General features: G+C 43.2%; 1 protein-coding gene across 9 annotated transcripts in view; it reads left to right on the top strand.

Annotated features, from left to right (window-relative positions):
- The window catches only part of NRG1 (neuregulin 1), a 442,486-nt gene that overhangs the window by 263,527 nt on the left and 152,767 nt on the right, over window positions 1-26,192 (top strand). For 6 of the 9 annotated variants that reach the window (XM_027653074.1, XM_027653071.1, XM_027653070.1 and 3 more), the window contains exon 1: window positions 22-284. The exons of the other annotated variants lie outside the window; for them this stretch is intronic. In XM_027653074.1, coding sequence (XP_027508875.1) covers window positions 77-284 — 208 coding nt within the window. In that variant the 5' untranslated portion in view covers window positions 22-76. Of the gene's footprint in view, window positions 1-21; window positions 285-26,192 lie in introns of those variants that run through there. 9 annotated transcript variants of the gene reach the window in all.

The raw sequence follows: 26,192 nt of genomic DNA, 5'->3' as shown, positions 1-26,192 counted from the left end.
AAAAAGGCCCGGAGAGGAGTTTCCAAAAACTTCCAAGGAACTCGCGGCTCCAAGTCTCAGGCGGCAGGCGAGAGCGATGCTGGAGCCTCGGGCGCTCCGGGAGCCGACAGCGTCGGCCGTGGCGGCGGAGGGGGCGACCGCGGGGATGGCGGAGGCAACGGGGAGCGCGGTGCCGGCCGGAGCCGGGATGGCCGAGAAGAAAAAAGCCGGCAACGGCAGGAAGGGGAGGAAAGGCAAGAAGCCCGCTCCGCCGGAGGAGGGCGAGGCGCCCGGGTCTGCCACAGGTAAGCCCGTCGGCAGGTGCGGTGGGAGACCCGCGCGGAGCCTCCGCGCCCTTCCCGCTCCCGCACGTAGCGGGCACATTCCCGGCCCCCGCCGCCTGCCCGGCCCCGGACCCTCCGCGCCCCGGGACGGGTGCTCGCCCAGCTCCCGGCCCCGTGGAGCGGTGCAGGCAGCGGCGCTGCCTGGAGTGCCTGGGCTGTCCGACCGCAGTTCGGTCTTGCTGTCCTCCTTCCCTCCTACGGGCCCCGAAACCCTGCGAGGCTCTCGGTCAGCTGTCGCTTTCTTCTTCTTTTTTTCACCCCTTCATTTTTTGGAGGGCGTGAGGCTATCTCTCCTATTACAAAACAGGTTTTCTGTCCCTTCCTTTCCCCAGAAATCAGTTGGCTTAGTTGAGCAGATGACAAACTTTCATGCGGGGTATTTTGTCTAAACTTGCAGATATTTGCTCCGGGGTGATCAGAGAGGACATTTCGCTCGTTTAGCAGCACGTGTTGCTTCTCTTATGCCTCCCCAGTATTAAGCGCAGGGATTCATGCCACTGATCGCTCATCTTCTGTAGGTGTCCAGGAGCAGGACTCTGTGGGTCGACCCAAAAGAAGGGTCACAGCTGAGCAGGCTGCCCCACTCATCATAATTACTTATTTCTGTCAGCTGAACACCCTAGTCAAGATCAAGACTCCTGGTGTTGTACAAACACATATGAGCTCATGATGCTTTTCCTAGAGAGCTTGTATTATGCCACCTACTATGTCAGAAAGCCTAGTGGTATCTACAGATACACTGAGCTTTTTGCAAAAGCAATGTACAGCTGCAGTTACTGTTTAGTTTACCAACTTCTTTGAATTCCATGTTGTTTGGAGACAAATGTTTTAAAAGAAACATATGAAAAGCAGTCAATTTTCTAGTTTGGGTTTGGGGTTTTTTTTCCCTTTGGGTTTTTTACCTGTACAGATAAATTAGCAGAAAGCCCAGCAGGGTAAAACTTTCTAAATATACCTATATTAATTTTGCTTAGTGCATTGTGACCAACATGATGCTGGTCTAGACTTCAACTATCTAGACTTGGGGAGGATGCGTGTGATTCAGAGCTGAAGGTATCCCTTTGGGCTAATAATCTTTACAAACTAGCACTGCCCAATGTGTCCTCTTCTTCATGTTGTTTGAAGACATAGTTCACCCAGCCTCTGCTCAGCACTGAGTGTAAGAGTCTCAGGTACAGCAGAGGAGGTTTCCCTTGTTATGCCAAGCTAGAGACAAACACTTTGTTTGACCTTTTTTTTTTCTTTCACCGGGTTTTTATAATGCTGCTTGCTATTACATTATGCAAGCATTGTAAGTATCTCCTGCTAAAACTAACCTCCTCTTGGAACATTAAAACCTCTGGCAAATGCATCTGTGACAGCTGGGCTATTTGAAGTGTTGGGGGGTTTTTTGTTTATGTTTTTGGTTGACAGAAAACAGGAAGACAGTAACAAGTTGGACAATTTGTGACAGAAAAAGTCTGTCAAGGAGACATGCATTTTCCCACTGGGCACCTCAGGGTCCCGTGGCATCTTATCCCGTTTTTGCAGGAAAACTTTCTTTTCCCGGCTCTGCAGACAGTTTTCTTTTTCCAGTGGAGCAGGCTGCTGAGGAAGTAGTGAAAGGAGTTGTGAAACAGAAGACATAGTTTTTGAGTAATCCAACCATGTTGACTCTGAACTAGGTAGAGATTCTGGGGAATATGGTCTTTTTCTCTGATGAGGGGAGCTACAATAACAGTTAAGAGGATCCACACGAATAATTGTCACCTGAAGTTTAGGTATCTAAGTGTGTTTAATGCCCACTTCTGGTGGTCTGATCATGTCTGCCATGGATGAGTGTTTTATCTGAAAATCTGAAAGGTGGTAAGTGTAGATTGAGGTTCATCAAGGCAGGATTCACATCATGCCAGCTCCTAAGATTTGCTAAAACTCCAGAAGGCAAAGTTCCTTACTAAGCCAAAATATGTCAGTTTTTGAACCAGAAATAATCCACTTTCCTGGCAAGTCCTTACCTCTGTTCTCCAAGGCACCAGTATGTTTTTTGTAGGTATGAAAGAGTACCGCCTTCATCCATACCTGACATTACTAGTCAAATGTTTCCTGTGTGGGCAAGAACTGAGCATTCTTCTATCTTATGTAATTAAAATCCCATCCCTTCCAAGATAAGTGTATGTGGCAGGATAGTTCCCATGTGTAGCTAATCCGTGTAGTCTGTCTAATGGGAGAATGAAAGACAGCGTAACCCATCACTGTACACTTGACTCACAATCAGATAATGTCACACTGGCAACGTGACATAGATTTTATCTCGTCTGTTACTTAAGGGTATTTTCTGGTCTGAGGGGCATTTAAAACAAGAACTGATATTTCAGAAGAGAAAGAGCAGAAAGGCTGGTTAATGTAAAATATAGCAAGAGAACAGCTTTGCATTTCATGTCATGGACTTTTATTCTCTCTGTTCAAGCATATTAGAGCTTGAATTAATAGCTGGTCTACTTACATAAACTTAGTAGGGACAATATAAAGACCTTCTGACTTTGATGGGACAACAATTTCTCCTTTTCACTAATAGTTTTGCAGTCATACTTGATAATCAGTTAGTGTGTTTAGAACGTGCAGTCTGAGAGGCCACAAAACAGTTTAGCTTTTTAGTTACCTGCTTTCTTTAATTGAATTATGTCAGGATTTGTACCCTCTGTTGTATTCTTCTCTGTGAGTAGTTTGAATCTACTTATGGTCTCCCTTACAAAAAGCAGTGGTTTGCAGATAATCCTCAGTTTTAAGATCTGGCACTAGCACAGAAATCTGCAGCAGGTGTTCAGTTTTTTCTTAGTGCTGTTTTTTCTGATCATAGCTTCTCTCAACTTAGTCTGCTTTTGACTGTCAAAGTACATCATACCTATTTCAATCCTGGGTCTGAAATAATTGTCTTATTGGTAACTTGTCAACAGGCTGAGAATCAGCTTTATTATCTGTGGAAAAAAGTGTATGAAAAAAATGTTTCTTTACTATATTCTGTCACAACTCTCTTGGGAACTCCAGAATTGCCATTGGAGAAGGAAGTTAGTTATTGGAAAAAAAGATGAAGTGGCTTTGGCCTGCTCTGCTCACCTGCACAGTGGTAACACCAAAAAAAATCTTAGTGTTTTCCATTGGCAGGTGAAGTCTGGGCTCTGTTACAAAAGTTTGGGGAGGTCCATATTGCTATGGTTTCTTTGTCACTAAAATGACGTAGAAGAACATTTACCTCCACTTGCTATAAGTGGTCTCAAACAAACTGATTCTGTCAGGCTTGTGTCAAGTGCAGAGTGATTGTACCTTCCTTCAGCAGGGAACTCTGGACCATGATAAATATAGGGGGTGGAAAGCTGAGGAGACAGTATTATGAATGGACAGAAAGTTACAGTTTTTCTCCAAGTCATATCACCAAACTGCTATGCCGACTGAGTATGCAGACAGGCTCAACAAATCTGCCAGCAGGGCTTCCTAGGGCATTGCCAGCACACTGAAAATACATCCAGCCTGGGCAGGAAAGCTCTGGTTGGGTGGCAGTCTTCCCCTCACAGAGGCACTGCTCCTTACTTAAGGTGTTGTTAAAGCAGAAGCAGGGAGACTTGGACTGGGCCCACTGCATAAGGTGGGGCTACTGAAGTAAGAGAAAGGAATCAGCCCTGGAAAAATTCCTCCTGGTACACCACTGAGGTGGTGTAACAGCACATCAGCTGCCCAACCTCTTCCTCAAGTGTTTTCAGACACCCTGGGGAATGCAAGTTTTCAGGTGGTTCTGCTTAGCAGAGAAGATGAGAGAGAGGTTGCTGGGCTTGAAAGGACAAAATGTGAAAAGATGTCAAGCATTTCTGAGGAAAAAGCCTTGATTGTGTGCAAAGACTGACAGTGCTGCCAGAGCAGCGAACTCTGGCCTTAGGTTATGTCAGCCACTCTCTAGTTCAGTAGCAGTGGTAGGAAGAGCAAGGCTCCATAAGAATCTAGTGCAGAAACGCAGTTCATGAGGCAAGAGCCTCAAAGATGGGTCTCAATCACCATTTCAGTGAGGTAACCTCAGCAGCGTTGTCCTGAACACATCTGCACTTACTGAGCCCAGAGAAGAGAGGTTGCAGACATTGACAATAAATACCTCCTATGAGAAGTTTAATTTAGAATTAGATAAAATACCAGAGCTTTGAGACTACTTGACCGAATAAACAGCACAAAGTTCAGATGAGATGAGTGTGACTGAGCAGAACCTTTGAGTGTGTCCTGGTAGCAGGCTTAGTTGTCTGAGGAAGAAACTGTTTTGAGCATATTGTAGACCAAGTTTCATGTCAGGGCTTGGTTGGGAGGATTAAAGCTCAGTCTGAGGATTGCTAAGTTTAAACAGATACTCAATATTCATAAAGAGATATCAGAATACTAATCAATATTTTGCATTAATTGAAGACAAGAGCCTTGGAGATGGAATGAAAGCTGTGATATCTGGTAAAACCTGTCCACTTCTAGAGGAAAACTACTGCTTAGAAGGAGTAACAACTTCTGGTTTTTCCAGGACAAAATATTTGTGTGCTGCTGGTATGCATGTACATTTTTGGGGGAGGAAAGTCCCTTTACCTGTGTGCCATACCTAAATGCTCCAAACATTTCACACAATCTTCAGAACATTTTTGAGAGTGAATCCTTCAAAAAGCATGTGAATGTGTTCATGTTTTTTTGAATAAATGAGATTAGTCACCATTCAAACTTTTTTGACTTAACGCTACAAGTACTACTTGACTGCAGCCATGGGAATGCAAACAGAATTGTGAGGACATACCAGTACAATTGTCCAGTAAATCCTTCATGTGTATAGAAAGACATTCCCTCTGTGAAATAAATCCAGGAGCTGTACTGAACTTTGTGCAAATATTGATAGCTGGGGAAGGACGAACAAAATTTTTTTCTTTGGTGTAGAAATGCCAAGATCTGCTAAGATGTGCAAGGATTTTAAAATGTGGCAAAACTTGTGAGCTGATTTAAATCTGAGTTTGTCTTCTTGGATTTCTAGAAAGGCAGTAACTGAAAAAGAAGGAAAAAAAGGTGGAGTGAAATAGTTTAAACCATCACTCATAAGTTAAAAAAAAAAAAAAGATCCTATGCAGCTGATATTTCAGGAGACTTCAACCCTCACTATTTGGAGCAGCTCACTTTTAATGTCCTCTATTGAGTCGAAGTCACCAGGTTTTCACAAAAACTTTTTTGGGTGCTCAGTTTGTGAATGTCTAGCCACAAAAATCACAAGAGAAGCTACTGAGCATCTTTGACAACACATTCTACTTTAGGCACCTAAGTGGCAATTTGTTATTCTCAAAGCAAGGCGAGCTAAGTGCAGAGTTGTGGAAAAGTTTCTTCCAAGCATCTCCCTTCCCCTACACCCCCTTTCCAACCTATCTATAAGCATCTGACAGTCCTTCGAGGCAGGTAGTTATAACCAAAAGCAAAACAGCAAAGAACAATTGTGTCACAGTGTGTCAGGATCTGGAAATGCTATGAATTCCTACCAAATCAATGTTTTGCTAACATTCCAAAAGTAACAAGAGTGAATGTGCCTTTAACAGTACTGATAGTTTATCGTGTTCCGTTATGATACAAGAAAACAAACCAAGTGTCAGTATTTTGTATGAGTCATGCTAGTTGTGCAAAGAGCTGCTTGAATGTGCTTGAGGTGTTTCAGTTAACCCTCAGTTGCTCCCTCAAGTACCGGGAGTCGTGGGTTCGGCGCGGGGAGGGGATCTTGTTCCCGCCCTAGGAAATCCACAGTGGCAGACTCGCACGGAAAGAGTTACGGCGGCGGTGCCAGGGATGCACAACGGAGTGGAGAGGCGGAGGCGCCCGCGGAAGCGCTGCTTTAAAAATAACGAAAGCAGTCGAACTAATAGCGAAAGGGGAACGTACCCGCCGGTGACCTGAGGGGAAGAGGGTCGTGGGAGGGGTGCGGGTGCCCGTGCCCGTGCCGGTGCCGGCGGCGGCCGCGAGGGGGAGCGGCGGGAGCGCGCTGTGCCCGCGGCAGGCGCGGGAGCGGGGGGACCGTGGGGTGCCCGCCCACCCTGGCCCCGGGGCTGCGGGGCTTCGTGCCGAGCCGTATGGGAGGTTTATCAGGGTGTTCTTCAGCCCTTTGGCTCCGTGGGTGCTTCGCCGGTATGAGAAGCTGATGTGAGGGTGCCGGCTTGGAAGGCAGTCTCCTGAAAATCAAGTTGGGGTTGTTAAGGCTGTTCTTATGTTGTAGCTCAGTGGATGTGCAGGTAAACTGGTAGACTTAAGTCCTGGAAAACACTCTGCTCTGATGTCATGAGGTCAGAGTATGAAACCATCCAGTGCGAGGTCACAGGGATGTTTATGAACATGCTTTTCTTCTCTTTTCTTTCATTCTCTCGCTTTGTCCTTTCCTCCCACACTCCCTCCACCCCTTTCTTCTTTCCTTCCTTTCTACTTTCTTTCTTTTTCTTCCTCCCTTCTTTCCTCCCTTCCTCCTTTCCAGCCATGTGTCCCTCTGTCCTCCTTTTGTGCCTTTTTGTCCTTTTCTTCGTCCATCCTTTTCTTTCTCCCTCCCTTCTTTTCTCCATCCTTCTTTCTGCCCTCTTGTCCCTCTATCCTTTGCCTTCTTTTTTCCCTCTCCTCCCTGTCCATCCCACCTACTCTATTTCTGTTAACGAAGAACAAAAACAATGGAAGGAAAGTAAGGCAAGATATTTCACAAGGGACTGATAGAGATCTTAACCATAACCTCCTGCCTGGAGTAACTGCTAGTTTTGTATTTGTGCGCAGATTACTACTTGTATCTGGTTTTGCATTTCTGGTTGTGTAATTTTCTGTGGGAGCATTAGATTTTGGGGGAAATTGACCGTGTTATGTAGTTTGTTCACTATGAGCCATTTGACTCCTAGCTCTGAGAACCAAGTCCAAAGGCTTCACAGGTGAGGGAGGAAGAGGGAGAAGTTAATCCATTTGTGACAGGTCACTTGGGAGTCTTTCCTCATTCTCTCTGTGCATCTCTCAGGTTTTATGAGCTGATGGTCCTTCCACCTCTGTAAGCAGGGGGAATCCAGGTCAGGCAGTTTGGGCTTGGCAATCAGACATGGACTCAGGCTGAGCCTTGCTCAGTGCCTTTCTCCAGCGTTAATAGCTTTCGTTTCACCCTTGAGTCAGCCACATGCCATGTCCTATGGCTAATGGTTAATCCCTCTGAACACAGTTACAGAAGCATGAATGCATACTTGATATGACTAAACAGAGTCCCTAGTAACATCCAGTTGCAGAGGTGATAGAGGTTGCTACCACTGCCATTACTGCTAGAAGAGTTAAATTTTAAATCCAGTACTGGGACATCTTCTGTGTGTGTGTGTCTGTGTGTGTGTGCAGATGTGATGTTTTAGTGGGATCATTGGCTTCCACAGTGACAGACTCTTCAGTTTTTCTTTGAGGAAGTCCACTGCATTTAAACAAGAATAAAAAGATGCTGTTCTGTCAGTGTATTGCACCTGTATATGAAACAGCACTGAAAACAGCTCTGTGTTGTTGCATTATGTTTGGAACGGATGCCAGTAAATGAAACAGGCCCTGTTATTTTGTGAATACATTTTTTGCATGTGGTCTTGAATTGTGCCAAATAGACTGATATTGTTTGTATCATCATAGCCCTCGAGCTCTTGCTGAAATCAATATTCTTCAAACTGCCTTCTGTGGAACAACCTCGGTCTGACAGCAAGCTCCTATTGCCTGTGAGCATACAATCTTTGCATGTCCAAGGTCATAACAGATCACAGTCTGAACCCAGCACAGAAACCAAAGTCTCCTGACTCTGTGTAATCTCTTTCTTCAAACCACCATGTCTTCTCACATGTGGCCATTCTAGAGATAAGAATAACATGTAGGTATCACAAACCTGTCACTTGCCCCCCTTTTTTTTTGTCTTACGGTGTGTAAAAAGATTCCTTTCCCTTTGTGAAAATGGGTTTCCTAGAGGGCAGTGTGCATTCTTGATATGTCTTCTGCAGGGGAAATAGAAAGATGGGATGTTTTCTTAGCTAGCATGCACATTGCTGTCCCACTGGTACTATGCAGCCACATCTACGGCAGGAGCTGTTTCCACAGGGAGGATATAGAGATGAAGGGCATCAGAGAAGATGTCAGTTGTGTCACTGTGTCAGGCTTGCATGTTCAGGGAGAGTCACTGGTAGGATTTGAGAGACCTTAAGAGAGGAGGCTGTATTAGAAAAAAATTTCACTCAGACTGCTTCCAAGGGCAGCATGTCCCATTGCAAGAACAGAAGAGGAACTTCCCACGCAGAGCTTCCCCATTCCATTGGGAATACTATGACCTGTAAAAACTAGTGTCCCAGGGCAACCTGTGCTTCCTTCTTGTTTATGCCCTTTGCTGCACTTCTGCAATAACCAATACCACCTTTACAATAGTGTCCTGATCATCTCAAGAGAAGCTGCTGTAGGAGAAGTTACTTAAGCTTTTGAAAAGCAAACCCAAAAACATGGGAGCTGCTAGTTGGACCTGTTCTTGGAAAGGCTGGAATGGAAATACAGAGGTATAAAGTACCTCTGTCAAGCTCTAAAGGATGAGTGAAACTGCCAGTGCACTTGTGGTGTTAGTTAAAATGCACTGCTTTTAAAAGTGAAGGAAGAACTTGCTTGAATGTGTGGAGGATTTCTGTTACTCACAGCATCTGAGAGGAGGACTGCCATAATTTTTGAAAGATACGCTATAGCTCAAAAAGCTGTGGGAATGAATGCAGAAATTATTGGGCAAGGGGTTTTTTTTGTTAGAGGCTTCTAGTCTGACCAACCTTCTGAGCAAATTATTGCCAGACTTAATGTCATAATGCCAGAAGTCCTGACTTCATCTTTTTTGTGTTGGTACCCTTTGATTTACATAAGATTTTTAATTAAGCATGTTGTTCACGGCGTGTAAGAAGGTACTGCAAATGTGCAAAAGGCTAAGTGTAAGCGCTGGATGATCAGATGAACTGTGGAAAAAAGAAACTGATTGTCAGCTAGTGTGAAATTGGTATTGAACATGGGCTTTCCTGACTGTATGAAGTGCCAGCAAGGTCAGAAATTGGGAAACTATTACAGAGCAACAGTCTGAAAGGAGAGCAGGGAGGATCTTGAAATAAGGTCAGAGTGAAGGATTTAAAATAGATAACTGTCCTTTTAACTCAGGACCATTTTGAGGATATTTGGCATTGCTATTCCTTGATTATTTCTTCCATCTACGAATGAGGATGTCTCATCCCATTCTGTCCTCACTCTTACAGCGAAGACCACCTGGGTGAGGAGCCTCTTTGTAGGGACCCTCCCACCACAAAATGAGCGTTACTCATCCAAGCTACAAAGTCTCTCTTGAGGCTCTCTTCCGTTCCATAAATGTCAAGACCCACTGGTCTCAGCAGCCAGTGTTCCTGCTTCCATCCCCAGAATGCTGTCTGCTCTCGTCCCTTCTCCAGCTCACACCTGACTGAAGCTGACGGCAGTAATGAGGCAGTTTCCAGGCAGGTTCCAGGCAAGCCAGATCTTTGGCTGCAGTGTGAGTTGTACCTAACAGCAGGATGAAGTCAGAGCTTGCTGTTATGGGGATGCCATCTTTACTGTTCTCCAAAAAAGAGAGCAAGGGAGGGGATGTAATTTCTAAGAGCTCTTCAAAGAGAAGTAGCTTCATCTAAGCATTTTGTTTTAACTGTATGGAATTAACTGCACAGCTGCTGCCAGTGACATCGCTTCCTCCTCAGGGGAGGTGCTGTACAGAGATTCCCAGGGCACCAGAGATGGCTGAGGGTGGCTCGGTCTCAGGGTGGGTTTTTAAATGCTTCTCATGGTTCACTCCAGGCTTCCACGGTTTTACCTCAAGTTAAATTTGAATGCAAGTGCCATGAAAGCTGAAGTAAGCTGCTAGGGCTTTATAGCTCTCCTTCAGTCCAGGGGCTGTAGTTTAAGACCTTGGTGTCTGTTTCCCTTTTGACTGCCAACAGGTCAGACCTGTCTGCAGTGATAAGCTGTGCTGAGTGCTTGCTGCCACAGTGAGCTTGCCTGAAGATCCTCTATGGCACTGACAAGAGGGAAACAGTAGGACAATGAGATGAAATGGCAGGAGGACATGTAATGGGTAGGAGGGATTGGGTCCACTGTTCTGTCTATGAGCTAAGGTCCCCTCTCTACTGCATATGTGATTTTGTTTCAGATGGCATCCTGCCTTTGTCTTGCTTGTGCCTTTTTCACCCCTCAAGTCTGTGATGAAAACTTTTCTTCCTCTGGGCATTTGGCTCAAAATCACCGGCAGCAACTTCTATCCAATCCCTCTCACCCATCACAGGCAGTTCTGGGATTACCATGTCTATGTATCACTCTGTCCTGTTGACAGTTAGACCCTGAAAAGAAAACGATCTTCCAGCTTACTTACAAGCAAATTGACCTGTAAGGAGTTTATTGAAACTCTCTGAACATCATCACTGGGAGTATTTGCAGACTTAAACTTGAGCACTTACCTAAGCATTCTAGTAAATGGAACTAGCTAGGGCTATGTGCAGAGAGGATACCATGCCTAGGACTAGGTTTCCCCTTCTCTCACCCTACACAGGTAACCGTGTATTTTAAACTCTAGGCAGGTGTCCTTTGGCAAGTCCCAAAAGGGCCAAGTAAAAATGAAGTTAATGACACTGCAAAGTATTTAAACTGAGAATAACAAGTGGACTTCTACCCTTCAAAAACTGTGTTTGGAAGAAATTCATATAATGCACTATATCACGTCTGCTAGTCTAGAGATGACAAGCAGAGAAATAATTAAATATCTAATGTTTGCTGCTGAGGTTAATGGCTAACTCAGCTGATGTGTGAAATCAGGTACATGTATGTTTGGAGGTGTTTTGACATCTTTTTCACCTTACCCTGTTTATATCAGTGAGGTGATATCTGTTTCTCATTCTACTCTCAACTTCTCAGAGAAGGCAAACTCTTCCCCCCCTCCCTGAATTATGCTAGAGCAGTATCAGTGCAAATATCTATTCAGACTTGTACACACACACACATTCTGGTCCATCACAGCTGCAGCAAAAGTGGAATTAATTTTAAGCATTCAAGACCTCCTGGAGTTATATTGCATCAGAGAATTTCTCCACTGAGGAAGTGTCAAGAAAAGAAAAATGTCTTCTTTTTGAAGCCATTTTAAACTCATGGCTCCATAAAAATGCTGGAGCTCCTGGAGAGACCTTGGAGAGTGGTCGTGTGAAATATACCAAGAGCTGGATGGCACATATTTGGAAAACACTACTGTCCTTAAAGAATAGAACTGAAAGCCTCTATGAGAAAGCAGTGCGTTTTCCCAAATAACCTTTTAATTCTGTAATAATGTTGTAAAGGGGAACAAATATACACTTGACAGCGTGGAGAAACAAGGTCTTCATGGAAAAGCAGAAACCTCCCCACCATAGTTCAGCAGGAAATTGTAGAAATGTCCAGAATGGTGAATTCACTTTGATTTTTATTTTCTTCTGTTTCAAAGCTGTAGTTGTTAAAGTTAACAACTCCCTTGAAAAATTAAAGAAATATCAAGCAGCCTTGGGATTGCCTTGCTTCATGGCATGTTTCATGATGTTTCTCACTATCAGTTTCATGGCAAAATCCAGTCCATTTCAGATCAATACCAAAGACCTCAGGCACAGGTAAAAACTATAAATCACTTCAAAGTTGAGGGATAAGGAACAGCTTGAGGTATTTAGAACTGAAGTTAATTTTGAGGCTGTTTTCATTGACAAAACCATAGTGACTGCTGGCTCTAAACCAGAGAGTAGATAAGACAAAAAGCATGACAGGATTAGTCTCCCAGTGTTTGCACATCCTTCTCCTGACCATCAGCAGGGTATATGTGGGTCCAGTAAGAATGCCTGAGGTTTGTCATCGCTGTTCCAGTGGAAAGCCTCATCTCACCAGAGCCAGATCCCACAAGGAGCCTGTCAAGGTTCCCACCCACTTCCAAGTCCCATCAGAGGAGCAAGAGGCAGCTTTTGAATCTGCTTCACACCACAAAGGTTCCCAAGAATCTCACCTAACTAGTGGTACCTCCTTTCACTGCAGCTTCCTGACCTGTAGGGCATTGCTATGGCCAAGAGCATCACAGCCAATGACTTCTGGTTATTTTTTTTTTTTTTTTGTATTTCTTTTCCCTGTTACCCATACACAGCTGCAGCTGGAGACGGGGTACTAGGCTAGTCCAGCTTTTTGTCTGATTAGCATGGTCATTTTTGTGTGTGCTGAAACATGCTTAAGGATGGAGTGAAGAACGGGCTTGAGGGCCTGTTTGACAAGGGAAAATGTTGGGTGTGGAGGATCTTTCAAGCCAGAGTGGAGGATATGTGCTTGACTAGGAATGAATGTGTCAGCATTTCAGGGCATCCTTCCTTATGCAGCTGCCTATTTCTTATGTTTTCAGCGCTCTGCTGCTGCCCTGTACCTGCTACATCTCTTTCCCCAGAACCACCATCCGCATTCTAACTCAGCTCTTGCCTGAATCATGCTGTATATAATGTTTCTAGGTAGGAATGTGGGGGTGGAAAGACCACATGAGGTCATAAAGTTTTTTTGGAGTTGCAATTTGATCCAAAAAGTGAATTACCAGGTGCTTCTTTAGAGAAGGATTGGAGGTTATATTTAAATACCTCATTTAGTAAGGCCTTTTACTCCAGAAGAGAATCAATTCCATTTATTCTCTAAATGTGCATTTGTTTTACCATAGCATAATTCTAGGATGATGTTTAAATTGATCAGTAGATTGAACTTAACAAATTAAGAAATAAAAAAATAAGAAGACAATGCTACATATCATTTTTTCTTAAGCGGGTTTTACCAGGCTACTGAGTAATAAAACTTTAAAAAGGCAATGCATTTCAGATATTCATTTTCACAAATTTACCTTTACTTTACAGAGAAGGGATAGAATAGGGGTAATGTCCCAGTGCTGTAATCATTACTTGAACTCTCAGGGCCAGGGTGGATATAGCATCAGTCAGTAGGCTTTAATCAAGGAGGGGCGGCAGAAAAGCTTTGGTAGCACCCTTCAAATATATTTGCTGTTGCTGAAATGGTTGTTACCTCTCAGGGAGGCTACTTGTAACAGAAGGTTCATGAGAGAGGTGTTACACCCCCCTAAGCTGTGGGCAGGGCTGCAATTGGTCGTGACTTGTGTGGGAGGCTGCTGGGTCTGCTCCTCGGCAGACAGGGCTGCTGGAGACACGGGTTGTGTTTTCTTTCTGCTGTGTTTCTGAACAGCACCATTTAGCGCTGGTCCCCTACACACTTGTTCAGGCATTGAGCAGAAAGAGAATCAGCTGGAGGCAAAAATGCACTGCTCGTGCATGCACAGAAAGCAACAGTCTATGGTCAGTGGTCTGCTTATGCAGGGACACCTGGAAGGCTCATCCAAGTGAGCTTTTAAAGTGCATGCATTAAGCCATTGGATCGCCATTTTCCCCTTTTTTTGGCCTTTTTTTTTTTATTTATTACTTTTTAACCTAGCTCTAGACGAGACAGAATTAAGATCACTTTATTTCTTAAGATGTGTCCTCACCATAGCGTAACTGAAGTACTTTAGATTCACGCTCTGCATTAGTTCAGCTGAAGTTTTGCAGTCTATTCTTGTGCCAACAGCCCTAAAATACCTTCCCTGGGCTGGGGAGTGAGCCTGGGCTAAGACTCTAGCCACAGCCAAGGGAAGCAAGAGACCCAGCCTGCAGTGCTGCTGTGGTTGCACATGAGCTGTTACATAAAGGCAGGGAGAAGTTAACTTGGGACCGTGTTGAAGGGGAGGTGAGAACTGGTGGAAAAGCAGGGCAGGGACAGAACTGGGATTTGTGGGGCTGAACATCAAGCAGTGGGAAATGAGTGAATGGAGAGAGGTCCTTGGTGGAGAGCAAAAAAAGGAGGGAGGAGGGTGAGAGCAGAGAGCCTGGGAAGCAAGATCTGTTTGGGAGATAAGGCTGCAGGAGGGGTAGGGGAGAGGAACAGCACCACTTTTGGCTTAGTGGGAGACTGGAGGTTGGGAAAGGGGGAAACAGAGGCATGACAGACCTGTAACAAGGGTGGGATGAGCAGAACAAAGAAGAAGGTGGCTTTGGAGGGGGAAGGAAAAAGGTTGCCAATACAGACAGCATTGGGCAGCCCTACTTCCTCTGGGCTTCGCAGCAAAGTGACTTCACTGGCCATCCTCACCGTCTTCTCTTCACCTCTTCAGCCATGCTGTTTCCACACCGTGACCACAGCAACCCAAGTTTCTGACTGGCTGTTCTAGGATGGTAGCTGTAATGATAGCAGTAGGGAGGGGAGGGGAAGGCAAGCAGCTGCGGAGCAGGGGAAGTTGCCTGAGTACAGTAATCGTGTTTGGCAGGTCAAGGGTGAACCGTAGCCCGTGGGAGTTGTACAATGCCCAAGGCTAGCAAAGTGGTGTTATAATAAACCCCAGATGTTTCCGCTATTTACAATGTATACGTTATGTTTAAACCTGAAAATGCATCCTAGGATCTGGTGGGTAGGGAAACAGTTATTAGCTGCTTGGAAATGACTTGCTGGTAATGTATCTGTTCCCCCTTGATATTAGCTGTTGCCTGTTTAAAACATAAATCTCCTAAGCAGAGACCCTCACGAGCAGCTTCTTTGCCAAACCAGTGGTTCCATTCAGCGTCACGAGAAACAGCACCATCCCCCCCTCCCCCCCCCCGACAGGTTTTTGGGAGGCTGCACCCTGGGCAGGGCAGCCCGGGGAGCCGCGGTCACGGCTGTGGTGTGGGAGAGGCAGCGCGGTCGGGCCAGGGAGCTCAGCCAGCCGCAGGTGCGCAGAGAGCGCCGATTTAATTTCCCCAGACTAATTATTTTAGAGCTGGGAGCCAGAACCTTTGCGGTATGTCATGTTCTGCCACAGCAGAACTTCGAACGAGCGTTTAAGGAAGGGGGGGGCTGGAGGGGGGTTTAGTTGATCGGGTTTTTGTGTCAGACCGGTGACTTGTCTGCAAGAGTAAACTGGCCGGCTAAACTGTGAATTTACAGCCAAATGGTTGCTTTGCACAAACCCTCCGGGTGATCAGTCCTACAGATGGTCCAGGCAAGGCACTCAAAAATATTAACATTTAAAGCGAATGAGTTCCACTGTGGGAAGGCCTGGAGGGAAGGCTCCTGTTCACAGATGAGCCATTCCGAGCGAATTGCACCAAAGACCCCCAAATTTGGAAGGGACATGTTCACTTCAATGTTTTATTGGATTTAACTAACCCAAGAAAAATGCACACCTTCAGTGAATCCTCATTAATTGCTCATGCAAGTCCCCTGCCTGCCTGTGCTTCCCTGTGTGTCAGTCTGTGCTGTGCCACACTCACATGTCATGGGGGTACTTGGGGTGCAAAGGGACTTGTCTAGACCCCTCACCATGGGGTGTACAGACTAGCCCTTTTGGTCAGGAGTGGAAGAGGAGTACTTTAAGATAGCTTGTGCAAAAATGTTGCTGAAGGTCAAGTAACAGTTTGCAAGGAAAATGGCCAAAAATCGAGTCCTCACCCAGATGCACCAGTTTACCTCTGGTGAGAACCTTGTTGCCTAGGATGCTTTGCACATGTGGGAGAGTTGAGTAGTCACATTACACAGCACTTGTCATGTCTTGATATGGGGTTTGAGTGTGGATAGAAATGAATCTTGAGGCTTGGGAAGAAAACTATGCTGATTGCGAGTTTTGCTGAGTTTTTCTCCTTTTATTTGCTGTTCCTACTCCAAACACTCCCTGTGCAGCTATCCCATCACGTGTCTACCACGACTTCTATTAAGGGTGATGTCTTTTCTTCCTGAGCTTTGCTGTCCTCCCACATCCCATGTGCCTGCCTTAGAGCAATTTTCTTGAATTTTGACCCTGATGGACAACTCCCTGCCTAGTGATCCAGTTTTACAGTACTTCACATCACACCTCATAAGAAGGGATCCAGTACAAGGGTTCTGCTAAACTGCCCGTGAGATGTGAATAACTCTCTGCACCTCTCTCTGATTCACTTGGACTCATTATTGTGGGTGAAGCACTATTTGTGTTAGCGGTTTCTAATGTGATACTCTGGTTTAAAATGCAGTAAGCCATACCAGGGCCTGTATGAATTCAGTGCCTGGGATGACTGAGTGCAAAATAACCAAAGCTCTGTAAATTCACATCCCATCCTATGAACTAGCTTCCTCACATGGAAGATTAAATGTGTAGAAATGTTGTTTGCCTGAGATCTGTTTTGAATGCTGTACTCATCTGCTTTTCTGATCAAGAAAAGGGGTTTTTGTAATGTTTTTCATTTAATTCAGTATGATGATTAAGTTTTTTCATAATGATGTTGCTGAATAAGAGTTAAAACAGGAAAAATCCATATTTTTCTGTCCCGATCTATGCTTGAAACTGAGGTGCCCTCCTTTTTTGAGGACATCATGATCATAGTCAAATGTCACTCATAAAGTCACTCAGTACTTATTTGTTTAGTAAGTCTGTTGATTGTGAATTCAAAACACATTTTAATAACATTTCTGCTTTTCTCCTATGTGTCTAGCAGATTCAGCCAATGCAAGTCCTTGTATTTTTCTGTATTTTGATCTTTATCTATCCCTCTGCAGAATAATCACTGAGATAACTAATATATCAGATAATACATTATTTTTCAGCATAAAATCAAAAATGTAAGAATTTGTATGGTGTTTATGCATATATTCAGTGAAGCAACTGTCTAAATAAATGGAGGGTGGAGACAGCATATCCTCAGAGCTTGGAAAACTAAGATATCAAACTGAGAATAAGGACTATGTTTAATTACAAGTGAGAGTTAGCAAATAAGAGTTACAAATAAGAGTTAGTGACCAGTGAGAATCTTATTATCTTTTTTTTTTTCTTTTTCTGGAGAAAGAATGGGTTGTAGAAAGGAAAAAGCTGGTTAAAACCTCCTGTTTAAGTCAATTCTCCCTCTTATTACTTAAACTGTGTTTAAGACTGGGAAAACAAGCAATGGGGATTAACAGCTGTCAGACCTCTCAGTACTATCAAAACAATGCCATCTCACAAGGACTGATAAATACCAAGAAATTAAAAACTTCACTTTTTTGTTTGTTTGTTTGTTTGTTTGTTTGTTTTAACTACTCAGGAAGATTAGATGAAGATATTGCAAGAAAGAGGGCACCTGGCCCTGGAGCTATTTGCCTTTCTTGGTGTGGAAACTTGGACTTCCATGATTATATGCTGGGTTTGGTGTGTATTCAGTCAACCAGTAGACAGGGTCTGTGAAGGTTACAGATGGAGGTTCCATGCACTGCCAGCAGAGACAATCCTTTTGTTGGTGTTTTGCTGGATTTAGAGCATCCTCTATGCACACCCAACTCGATGTCAGAGCTCTTGGTGAGAATCTCTGAACACACAGTGTGTGCTCACATCCTCCAACACAAATACTTTATTGTTCTGGAGGCTCCAAGAAAACACTGTTTTGATGCTGCTTTTCCTTAATCCTTGATCTGTTCATGTACTACTGGAAATTCATGAAGCTCATGGGATAGAGAGTATGCAAAAAGATCAACCCGGATATAACGTCTTGTAAAGTCCAAAGCAGACCTTAAATTCTTTCAAGACGCAATTATTAAAATGGAAAAATACAGTAGACGTTCAGTATAATTATACTGTTGCTTTTTATGATTGTTTTTCAGCCATGTTGGGTTTTACAACGTCTCCCAGTAGCCAGAGAGCGATTCAGAAGGATTTAATACTCTGAGAGCAGAATGCTTGTCATCCACAGAACATTTTGCTGTATTGATTGTTTGGATTTCCCTTAGCCATAATGGTGTCCTGCTTGATTGCTTCCGACATAAAATTCCCTTTGCAGCCAGAAGGGGGACTCAGGATATTAAATTTCAGCAGATGCAGTGAAGTCATCCATTATGTTCCTTCTTCCAGCATTCCTTTCTGATACTATTGTGATTCTTTCTTGGCTTCCTCCCTCAGTCTTTCATGGATTTCACTGTCATAGCTTTTGTTATTATGTACTTTGCAATGTAGGACAAATTTTGTGGAAGGAAATGCTGGAATGCTTGTACTCTTGTACTGTACCAAGTTCCAGTCCATCAGAAAGCGGTTTGGTGTGTCTTTTCTTTGTCTGTTTATGATAGGGGTTTTCAGCCCATGTGATACTGCATCTCCCTGGAGGTGTATCTTCTCTCCAGTGTGTAGGTAGGATCCCAGACTGTAATTAATAAGGGAATATTTTGGTGGTTGTGACACTCAAACACAACACAGTGTTGTGAGACCCGAGAGAGCGTCCTGGTCTCCTCAATGGACTTCAGACCATTGTCCAGCCCATGACAAAAGAGAATAAATGGGCATTTCTAGGCAGAGATATGCACATTGCTTCCTGTGCAATGGAACAATCTACTAGAGAATAGCCAGAGGTAAAAAAAAATATCATAGAAAAGCCAAATTGTACGGATGCATTATTTTAGGTAAATGGCAGACTCAGCTTTTACACATCACTAGGGAGTGAACCCTGCCTGCCACTGAGCTTCTTGTGAGACAGCCCTGTAGTCATGCCACCTTGCAGGACTGAGTCTTACAGGAAACTTCATATACCTGCCAGTTCCGCTGCTGGGGGTGCATAATAGTTTCCATTGTAAACCCCTGTTTTCCCAAACCTTTTTAGGATTAAGCTTTTATCTCTGATTTATTTGTGTAATATGAGTTTCTTTCTCATGTCTTCTAGAAAATCTGGACAAAAGAGATGACTGGCAACCCCCTAGAGTTCAGCACAGTTGGGGAGAAAGTTATGCATTCTGCCTGTTACATGCTATTTTCAATGAAAATCCAGATTGCAACTTGACATGAAACCATCTTTTTAGGATAATATGGTTTTGTTCGGTTTATGAAAGACTGGTTTGTGGGTGTTTTCTTTTTTTTTTTTTTTGATTGTTGGGGGCTTTTTTTTTTTTTTTTTTTTTTTTTAAGACTAGTTAAACAAAGAAAAAAGTGGCACTGTATAAGAATTAGTCTGAACAGTATGCAGATGGTCTCTAAGGGAGATTTGATTCTGGTTTCATTCTTCAGTTTCATCTCACTGCCTGGGGAAGCATCCCTCCTGTGCCTGACAAGGAGTAGCACCTCCTCTAACAGATTTTGCAGTTATTTACTTCAGATAGCTTCGGAGAGGCACAGTGGCCACATGTGATGAGGCTGGAGACCTTATTTTATTTCTGATTCTGCAAGAAATAAGGAAATCCACTGGACTGCTGCAGTGTGGCACCAACACTCGTGGGTGGGAACCTTCTTGGTTTTTCTAACCTGGACTTTTTCCTGGGGAGTTGTCTCAGAGTATTCTCATATGAGACCTTTCGTTCTGTTGGTGTAGTAAGGACCATGTAGATTTCTGCCTTCCTTGCAGCTCAGCTGTCCAAACCTCAACAGAGCTGGTTTGAGGTCTGATGGGACTCTGTGGTGAAAACAGCTTTGCTGCAGACTGGCTTGCATTTGTTCTGTTAGTGCTCTTCAGTAATTTCTCAGCAGGAAAAAAGCACACTTTGTGCTGGATGCTACGTGTGTACAGTGCAGGTGATTCATGACTGAGGTGGATAAGAAGTAAAGGCAAAGGAAAAGGTTTCCTGTTGCAGGAATAAAAACAAATTGAAACTTTTAATAGAAATTATATGGAACAGATAAATCACAGAGGATGGTATGCAAAAATCTCCTGCTCAGTGGTAGCAAAATGAATCCGTTGTACACAAGGCTATCATCCTTGAAAATGAAACAAAATGGAGGTTAGGAAAGGATGGAACATTGGTCTGATTTGTCCTTTTGTGCTGAGCTTTATAATCACATTGATGGCTTTCTATCCTGGATAATGAATGCATATTAACACATACGAGTGTTAACACACAAAGTCACTGCCATTAAAGTCAGGTTTCTTAAATCAATGCAATTCAAGCAGACAGAGCATTGCCTCTAGAAATACCTGTTAGGACTAATTTAATCCAGAAGTTTATTGATTCAACTTAATTTGTTAAGGAATTGATTTTAATGTGAGTTTAAACGTAAGTCAGCTTTAAATCGGTTTAAATGTGTTCACACTGAAGCTTTGCATTGGTTTACATAAAATTGATTTATTTTTTAATTGGATATCTGCAAATTTGGATATAGATAAGGTCTCTACATTTTCCCCTCAGAAAGACCACAGCACATTTCTCCATCTTCTGGGGTGAAAGTCTAGCTGTAACGAATCAATGACAAAGCATTTCATTTTCACAGGGCCTGAATTTTACCTTAGTACTGTGCTGGGCCTTCAGCTCTTATCATATAGCAAATAAAGCCCTGGATACTGGAAAATTGATATAATCAATTTTCAGGCTGTGATTTTATCCAAAACTGTGACACCAAAACCATTTGTAAGTTTAAAAGAAGAAGTGGGGGAAGGGAGTTTTACTTGTTTCACCATGTCTTTATTCTTTTTCCTGGCAGTCTGTTCAGAATTTACATGGAATTTATTCTCCAACTCCTTTTTTGCTAAAATTTACCATATTGTCTCTGTTCTGTTAATGCAGAGTCTAGATTGGGGAATAAGACCCTATGCACAAAACTATGCACATTGCTTACTACCCTTCATATATTTGAGCTGCTCTGCAAGGTTCACCTGTGGCTTCTACATAAGGAATGCATGTAGGGAATGTCCTACAATAAAAGTTCTAATTACTCCCTGACAGTACCTACTGATGGCCACAGTTACAAGGGTTAGGATGCTACATATTTACTAACTGTTTGATGCATGTTTTAGTCTTTTTCACACAGTCTTAGATTTTAAGACCATTGAAGGATTTTGACAAAAGTTTGACCCACCAGCATGGGCTAGATTGTTGTGGGCCAGGCTGGACTTGATGGCCTGGAGATCTGTTTTACAGTTTTTCTGTATTTGTGTGATGATTCCATTCCTGTGTGGACCACTAGTTACCATTCACGCACGTTTCCTGGTATGCAATTCCAGCACTTAACGGTTGATCTGGAATACACTTTTAAAAAGACATGTAATTTTCCCTGCATAATTTTTTAACTTTTGCCTAGAGTCCCAAAACCGTTTCAGAGCTTCATAAGTTGTCTTGCCAATCCTCCAGTGATTGCTGGACCATAGCATGTTTCTGTGTGCTTTACCGATCATGTGCTTATGGATTTTTTGAAGGTTGACCTTTAAAAGGATGTCTAATCTTGTGTAGTAATTTAACCAACAGAGATACTTCTAATTATATCTTTCTTCAAGCTGTTCCTGTTTGCAAGTATTCAGTACTATTTATTCATAAGAATTTTGTTGAAGTTTTTGTTTGTCTGAAGATAGCCTGTGCATTTTACAACAGATGTGGCATAAATTACTTTTCACTGCAGTTTCCCTTTCTGTTCTGCCATAGCTGCGCTGTATAAATGTGGAGTTCATGTATGTTATACTGAAGTGTACGTGATTAGATCCTCTCCACATACTGTGCAGGTCCATAATGTTAAAAACCATGTTCAGATTTTTGCTGAGCTGGGTTTGAGCTTCTGATTTTTGCACAATGCCCAGGTGTATCCAGGTCCGCAGTTCCTGAAATGAGTCAAAAGTACTTCTGGCTCATTGACTAAACTGTTTGCACTCCTTCTGGCAAAAAAATAAAAAAGATGTTTCTCTAACAGACTTTTCCATGTGACGGCCACTTGTATCAAGTGAAGTCACCTGGACTAGTTGTGTCATGTCTCTGGGGAACAGCACATCCTTTTGCTGTGGGTGTGTCACACTTGTGCCGTTGTCAGACCAGGTGATTTTCCCCTTAGCATGCAGGAAGGAAAGCAGTGATCTCTCAAATTGACTCAGAGATGGAGGCACCTTTAATACCTTCGACGCTTTCTACCTTGTGGAGATTAAGGCAGGCAGAGGCAGGGAAAGTTGAATTTTCAGGTGTTATATAGCTGGGATGGGGCTGGCAAATGCTCTGCTCTCTCTGTAATCAGCGCCAGAAGGAAATTACAAAGAGAACCTTGGACGTTGCAGTGGAAGAACTGTCCTTGCCTTCCACAGGTTTTGTCCATGCAGTTTTTGAGTACTGAGATGTTTTTGTAGGCCTACATCTTTCCACAGCCTGTGCTAAACACCCACATAAATCCTAGAAAGGGAGTATTGCTAGGAGAGCTGACCACAAAGAATTTAAATGAGAGGAGAGGAAGGAAAGTGGCAAATGAAGAACTGTACCCACAGTGTTAAGTTTGACTTGTGCATTAGCAAATCAATGTCTTGAAAGTTTCAAAATTCTTCACACTGCTGTAAATATTTTATGCAGCCGGCAATGCAACAGCAACGTCTTTTTTTTTGATGCTCCAATTAATCTTGCTTTTTCCAAATTCACTCCTCTGTTTTGATTTTCTTTCTGTTCGTGTCGAACAAGCCAGCAGACAGGTTTCAGCTTAGGTTTTCCACCTTCCCAGCCTAAAATTTCAACATGGATGAGTGGTTCTTTGCAGGGAGAAACATTAGCGGAAAAATGAACCTCCTAAACTTCCAGTTTTGCCCTGGGATGTCCAGAAATTTTCACATCTAATTTGTCAGAAGTGGTGGCCTCTCTGTGAACTTTGTGAGAGAGAGATTGTTTGGGTCTTTGGGGAGGCAGTTGTTTCGGTGAATTCCATTTTGGGTCTTCCTGTATGCTAATTATGCTTTCCAGTGGTAATATCCCCAGACTCAGATTACTCACGTATCCTCACTGGTGGTAGCAGTGACTCTATCTCTGTGAACCCATGCAGGATGAGGTTATTGGCAGTGATCTATTAAGGTACTCTTCATTCCACAGTCTGGGAATTGCCTTCTGACCACCATTTCCACTGAATTTCACCTGTCGTGGCCCTCCCTATTCCCTGTGTTTTATCATTTCTTAATAAGACATCCACATGGGCAGCAGGTCCTTCTGGTTTTCTTGTTCAATATAGAGAATTATCTTTATTCTGGGGAAGTTTCTGTGATCCCTGTAACTATAACTTTGTCTGATGTTATTTGGGTAATTTGTTGGCATGGTACACTTTGTGAAGTGGAACTATTGCAGAATCAGAAAATGCTACAGAGCCAAGAAAACACTGTATCAGCCAGGAGCAAAAACTGGTTCTCTAAGACTGGGATCATTGGAAAGCAATGGTTCATGTCCTTTGCACGTGAACATCCCAGCTTTGTTGGAACACTGTGAAGGGAAAGAGCACGGTGGAGAAACGCTGAGAGGGTGGAGAAGCAACTGAGACCAGAGATGAAAACAGGATTTACAAAATATAAGATAGTGCATAGGATTTGAAAAGCTTACAGGATTTGACATGCAAAAATCTCTTTCTTCTGATGATGGCAAATACAAGAGTGTGCCAGAGAATATGAAATGTGAGAGGGAGAGGAGGAGATGGCTGCAACGCTTTTGAGCCCACGGATTGAAAGGTTAAAGCTCTAAAGCTGTTAAGAAGAGTAAATTCTACCAGAAAGAGAAAAAAGGGAGTTGCCTGAGAACTGGATTTTCATCAGTAACGCAGAGAAATAACCTCTGAATTTATACGACTTCTTTGGAGGATTTTTTTCCAGGATGACCTTAGGACACACCAACATGGCTACACATATATCACAGCTGAGCCCCAAAGTTTAAGTTTTGCATGCCTCTCAGCCCAGTGACCTGGTGAGCCTTACAACTCTGGCCATACAGCACAGTCTGAGACCCAGCCAAGTTAACAGAGCAGTTGCAGCCTTTGCTTTTAGGTGGTTCTATCAGCTGCACTAGCTTCTGTTTGGTGACTTACTAAACGGCTTTTTTTTCAAGCAAAAGTAGAGATTATTGCTTAACATTCTTACACTGGAGAGCAAACAAGAAAGACATATGTATGATGCAGCAAGCTGCACTTCCTCCTTTCATCTGACTTCAAGGCACACAACTTGAGACAAACATTTTCAATCTGCAGTCCCGAAATTCAGCTCCTAAATCAAAAGTGGCTTCATGTAAAAAAAAAAAAAAATAATAAAAAAAGTAAAAATTACTGAGTACTTGCAGGTCCCCTTGAAGTCCATGGGATTCAACCTGCACAGCATTTCTGTGTATTGGATTGCCTTAATTTTAGTGCTTAAATAAAGGCTCTGGAGTCTACCTTTATTCACTTAGGTTTGTAAAACCTGCAGATTCTTGTATTGACTTTGTGAGCCGCTGTCCCTGAATCACTTATTGGAGATCAGCTATAATTATTTTACACTGTCTCCACATTTTTAGTTCGTATGATCAGGTTTTTGTATTGACAGTGGTCATCAAAGCAGGGATGCAGCCAGTTGGAGTCAGCTGAAGCTTTGTGAATCAGAGGAGAGTATTTAATGCTATCAGGCACTGAGTTCCTGCAGACACCATTATCAGTAAATAAATTAAGTGTTGACCTTTAAATCATAATCTTTAGGTTAGACACTTGGTCACAACCAGCTTCTCTTGCAAAACCTGCATTTGACTATCTTTGAACACAGTTCCCTGTCTCTGAGGAGGCCTAAGCTCAGAAACTGATATCTTGAGTGTCTGCAGGAGGCTGGACAGCCTGTCATTATCATGTTACACTGAATAAATGGGTGTTCTCAGGCTTTCTCTTGTGGGCATGATACTTCTAGACATGCTGTTTTGTCACTACCATACTTTTCCTGGCTCCACTGGAGGTGCTTTTTACTTGTAGAGTGGAGGAGGAGGCAGCATTGAGGTCTGCTCCGTTTGCACAGTACTTCTTCCATACGTCCATTTTCAGTGTCCCATTGAAAATCCTGCCTTTCCAAGGTTATGCTATGAGTTGGCCCGTGGTACTCTCCTTGGAGGGGTTTACTGGGCTCCTGACAGGGGGAACAGAAAGAAAATCAGTGCAATATCAGACAGCAGTTTCATGGCTAGGGGTAAATAACCACGAACGCTGGCGCGGCCTACCATGCATTTGAAAGCATCTCACCCCAAATAAATATTTTAGGTAGAGATCTATGAGGTTGTTGGTGCATCATTACTTTGAAAGGACCAAGTGAGACTTGGTACCTTGGTACAATGGTACCTACACCTGTTGAGGTCACTGAGTTCGGACTCCACAGTGAGAAGGGCAGTTCCCAGTAAGGGTAATCAGAGTAGCAGTTGGCTTTGTGATTGGCTTTTGGGAGTAGTCACTGTGATTTATAGAGGCATTTGCTGGCTCCTTGCTGCTCCAGTGTTTGAAGAACATGGCTGTAGTGCTGTATGTCTCTCTGTTGCTCCTTTTCTTGGCTCCTGACCGTGCTGGTAGCCATGCCTTTGGTATTCCCCTTTCTTTGGGCCTTTGCAACACCTAAAGTTTCTGTAAAAATTTCCTTTTAACATCACTAGGATAAGCGATATTCTGTGGATCTTGGTTTTACATGACACATGTCAGGTTTGCATTTTTTCTTCTGCTCTTCTACACACACATGTACTCAAATATCAAGACCCAGAAGCTGAAATGTATCTGGCCGTATTTTCAAAATAGTTCAGAAATTCCCATTTACGTAGCTAAATGATTTGTTTGTTTTTCCAATGATTTGTTTGTTTTTCCAATCCTTCAGCTCCTGTTGGGTTACTCGGGTATTTTGGAGAACTGCTTGTTAGGGATTATCCCCTAGCATTACCTGCAGTGTTTTATCATGTACGTAATCTGCACAGAGACTCACCATGCTTGCAGGAAATAACCAGATTTTGAAAAGTGTTCAGAATTCAAATGCTGCCTGAGAAAATAATAGGAGGATTAAAACCAACAGAAGCAACAGAGTTTTTTTTGGGGGGTTGTTATTGTTGTTTATCATGTTGTTTATCGTGGGTTTTTATTTATTTCTT

Source organism: Corapipo altera, unplaced genomic scaffold (assembly GCF_003945725.1).
Source record: "Corapipo altera isolate COAL_440 unplaced genomic scaffold, ASM394572v1 61305, whole genome shotgun sequence".
Taxonomy (NCBI): Eukaryota; Metazoa; Chordata; class Aves; order Passeriformes; family Pipridae; genus Corapipo; species Corapipo altera.
The sequence above is the reverse complement of the archived record's forward strand: the minus strand, read 5'-3'. Positions and strand labels throughout refer to the sequence as shown.